We start from the raw sequence: 4,170 nt of genomic DNA, 5'->3' as shown, positions 1-4,170 counted from the left end.
CTACAGACAAACGGTAATCCCTACTTGCCCCCCAAAATGTATATATAATTTGAGTGGGTAGACTAACTGAGAAAAACAGAAATAACTGTTAAAGAAAGAAATAGGAAAAACTCGTACAATAACCCTGTCCCTTAATGGTGCACGGGGTGTATGCTCCTTGTTTGATGTTATGAGTGATTTAGGTGTTTTTATCCATTAGTAAAATGAAACAAAAATCCCTAACATACCCGTTACAATGAGATGAGGAGTGGATGCGCAACAGATGAGTAATAGCAATAGTCCTGCAGTATAACAACTACAGGGAGTTGCTACAAAAGATTGGCTTGTAAGCTAGAATTTCTGGGTTAATAACTCAGAATAAGTCAGTTGGTCCAAACGTGACCTACAATCGCTGCTCTCAGTAATAGAGTGATTGTCTGGGCTCGTGATCCCCTAATGCATACACTTAGAATGTGTGACATCACAAAGCTATGACACAACAATTGACCTGTTACCATGGAGATGATGCACCACCATGCCAAAACTGTAGTGGGAAATGGGTGTGTCACAGTGACATCATAAACCTATCAATGCTGTAAACAGTCATGTGGAATTCAATAGCCTTGCAAAGTAGCAGTTATGCTGGACTGCTAAGCTTTCTTTTTAATGCAATAAAAATGTATTAATGATAAAAGTTTTAGTTTACTTGTTTCATATCAGTCCCTGTGTGCTTCTGTCCTATTTGTTTTCCACCTTGTTTATGAGCACAGAACACAATTTATTTTGGTGAAATAACTACAGTTTCAACAATAAACTACAAACGGTATATTATACTAAAACAAGAAAATGTTTATTTAACATGTAAATTATAGTAGTACATAATAATATAAGTATTTAGAGAATGTATATAGTTATATTTATATAGTTGGGGAAAATGTCTAAGTAGAACAGCAGCTTTAATTTAGAGAAATCAGGAAGATGCATTATGCATTATTCCCCCAGATATAGATATATGCCTTATATCCCCTGATATTCCACTGTGCCCCCCTGACATGCCTTATAACCTCCTATATGCCACTCTGACCCCAGATATGCCCCTCTGCCCCCCAAATATGCCTTTTACCCCTTATATGGTCATGTCACACTGGTGCTCCATCATAGAAGCCCGGGCGGAAGTCGACGACAGTAGTGGAGGATGTCTGCGCGCATCGCACAGACACCTGCCGGCTGTCAGAGAGGAGGATCCGGGTCCCCTGCAGCGCTGTATTATTATCCAACCACTAATCAAGGTCTGATTATAAGACGAAGTGTATTTTCAGAGCATTTGCTCTGAAAAAACCCTAATTTTATATTCCATAAAATCGATTCAACATTGTCGATTAGAATTTTTTTCTCTCACGCAGTATAATTTACCCGTTTATATATATATTTATGACAATAATATTGTGTTGTTCTTGGGTACCAATTTGCCTTTTTATAAGTTTTCTTCCACCCATCCTGGATTTATAGGATCTTAACCCTGCGTGGCCAATGCAGCCTTTCTTGGATATTGTACCCTGTGCATGGCTGTTAAACACACAGTGGCGGCAGAGTGCGATAGAGACGCTTTTATAAAGAAGAAAACGCTTTAAACATATTAAGAGAAAAACGGATTTTAATTTCAGTTCCAAGTGCATTCCATGTTATGTGCATTTACATATCCGTGAGCAATTCTAATATGAAACGTGGCTGTTGCTTTATTATTATATATTATATTCTCGTATACAGTACACATTGTGCAAGTGTCAGTCACCGAGCGGGCGCCAGAGACAGACAGACACACCGAGCAGAGACAGACAGACAGGCAGACAGACAGGCAGACACACCGAGCGGACGCCACAGACAGACGGACACACACACCGGGCAGACGCCAGTGACAGCCAGAGACACACCGAGCGGACGCCAGAGACACATCCCCCCTCCCGAACGGACACCGGCGCGCTATCAGTTCAATGCATTTCCACTCATTTCAGTCTCCGGTTTCCAGCAGTACTTTGTACCATGTGATCAGTCACATGATCTGACAACCTCTTTAGAGTCCTACTGGGTAGGAACTAGCAGCTGTTTGGGCTTTGTGGGCGTCAATGCTGGCACAGTGAGGACGCGGGCACCTGAGGGGTTTGGCCTGTCGTGACGGACCCGAGGGCAATGTTTTTGCGGAAGCTGGAGCGCAGTGATGGGACGGTTCTGGCGATTCAGCAGCTGAGCTCCGGAGACGTAGGCTGCGTGGTGTGGGACGCCGCTATCGTACTATCCAAGTTCCTGGAGGGCGAGGAGTTTGTGGGCCCTGGATTCCATAAGCTGAGGGGGAGATCGGTTCTGGAGCTGGGGTCTGGCACCGGCATTGTGGGGATCATGGCGGCAACCCTCGGGTAAGTGGCAGATCTGGTGCCACACAATGTAAATAAATGACTGATATATTCTTTATGAGGAGAGTAATAAATCTCAACTATAATTTTATAACCCTTTTAGAAATATGAATGAAACCAAGTTATGTTTTTTCATTAACTTGGCATAATCAATACATATAGGTTATATAGGTGCCTGTGTGTACGTGGATATACATTTATAGATTCATTCAGTACATAAAAAATATGGCCTGCTCCCTTATAAAACACTACAGCATGACTTCCAAGGCATACCTACCAAGTGTCCCGAAATTCCTGCTTCCCTCTTTCCTCACGGATGCCCCTGTTTTGTATGTACTCAGAATATCGGACGCTGCTGCCCATTTCCCACCCGCCATGTTAATATTCTAAAAGCAGATTTTTTTTTTCCTTTTAGCTCCAAAATATCCATTGATGATTCTATGCTTTTGATCTTTTACTTGGCACGACTATTCTTTCATTCTAAGTACAATTTATTTTCTGTACAGGGCAGAGGTCACGTTGACGGATCGTGAAGACTTGAAGGACTTGATGAACGTGAACATTGAAAGCAACAAGGATCTAATCACCGGTAGCTGCCGAGCGAAGGTACTAAAATGGTTTGTATATCTCGGCTTGGTGGCAATAGGTTCTCTTTACTAGGATATGATTCGCCTTTAAATAATTAATCATGTTGTTAATACTTGGGGATATGTTTTCTTTTTCAGGGGTGAGGATGTCACAGAGTTCCTGCCTTCACCTAACTACATTTTGATGGCGGACTGCATATACTATGAAGAGGTGCGGGTGCTTCCGTATTTATTACATGGCTCAAAAGAGATCTTGTCTAAAATGGAAATGTGATGGCAGATATGTTCCATTTAGCCCATCTAATCTGCTGGGGTTTTTTTTGGGGGGGGTCCCCTCCTGGTGTTAAAGACTCAATTCTTGATCTTGGTTTTGGGTAGGCCTATACCTATGGGACTCATGTTTAAATGTTCTTACTGCATTAACCTGCTGCAATCAGGCTGGTTCAGGTATTAGAATAGTGTGTATCATATGTGCCCACCTTGGTGCTGTGACACCCCTGAATGTTATTTGCTATATGTTTATTATGTCCGTCCTGTGAGTAGTTCCCTCATTAGGGTAATGTATAAAATCTGTATATGTATTGTAAGGGCCACTGGGCGGTATGCTAGGGGAGTAGGGATAAAGACATAAGTCTTGGACTTAACTCTGTCTCACCAATGGACCAATCAAAGACTTACATCAATTTTATTTCATGATCTCACCAGGTATATTGAAATTCTGTCATTATCAACACATGTAAACCTGTTTATTTTTGTTATTAATACAGTCCTTGTGTCTGCTGCTGAAGACCCTTAAAGATCTCTGTAGCCTGGAGACTTGTATCCTGTGCTGTTACGAACAAAGAACCACTGGGAAAAACCCTGAAATTGAAAGAAGATTTTTTGAGGTGAGATCATAGAGCCCCCCTTGATAGGTTTAAATATTTCTGCTTCTGCAGATTGTTAAACACATTTTTGTTGCTAGTATCAGTTTATCCGTCCTTGGTCTGTCGTTTTTGTCTGGTCTACTAAACAAACAGCCTGTTCCTCTATAATACTGCCCGTGGTAAACGTTAGAATGGCTCTGTCTCAATCACTCAGCTCTGGAGCTCTGACTAATATAGCCTGTGGGAAAAAAGGATTCCATTATCGTGGCTCTAGGAGTCAGCTCAGTGTGTTGCTTGAGCAGGGAAGGCACCCTAAATATCACATGACTG

At 41.9% G+C, this 4,170-nt stretch overlaps 1 protein-coding gene across 1 annotated transcript; it reads left to right on the top strand.

Moving 5' to 3' along the window:
* The first annotated feature begins 2,166 nt into the window (after nucleotides 1-2,166).
* Nucleotides 2,167-3,905, top strand: LOC128473666 (protein N-lysine methyltransferase METTL21D-like). Its single transcript, XM_053455916.1, has 4 exons — nucleotides 2,167-2,390; nucleotides 2,894-3,004; nucleotides 3,113-3,185; nucleotides 3,742-3,905. Exons 1-4 carry the CDS (start codon nucleotides 2,167-2,169, stop codon nucleotides 3,871-3,873), a joined length of 540 nt encoding a protein of 179 aa, XP_053311891.1. The 3' UTR covers nucleotides 3,874-3,905.
* Nucleotides 3,906-4,170: the final 265 nt, after the last annotated feature.

Source organism: Spea bombifrons, chromosome 2 (genome assembly GCF_027358695.1).
Source record: "Spea bombifrons isolate aSpeBom1 chromosome 2, aSpeBom1.2.pri, whole genome shotgun sequence".
NCBI lineage: Eukaryota > Metazoa > Chordata > Amphibia > Anura > Pelobatidae > Spea > Spea bombifrons.
Note: the sequence above shows the minus strand (reverse complement) of the source record. Positions and strands in the feature narration are given on the sequence as shown.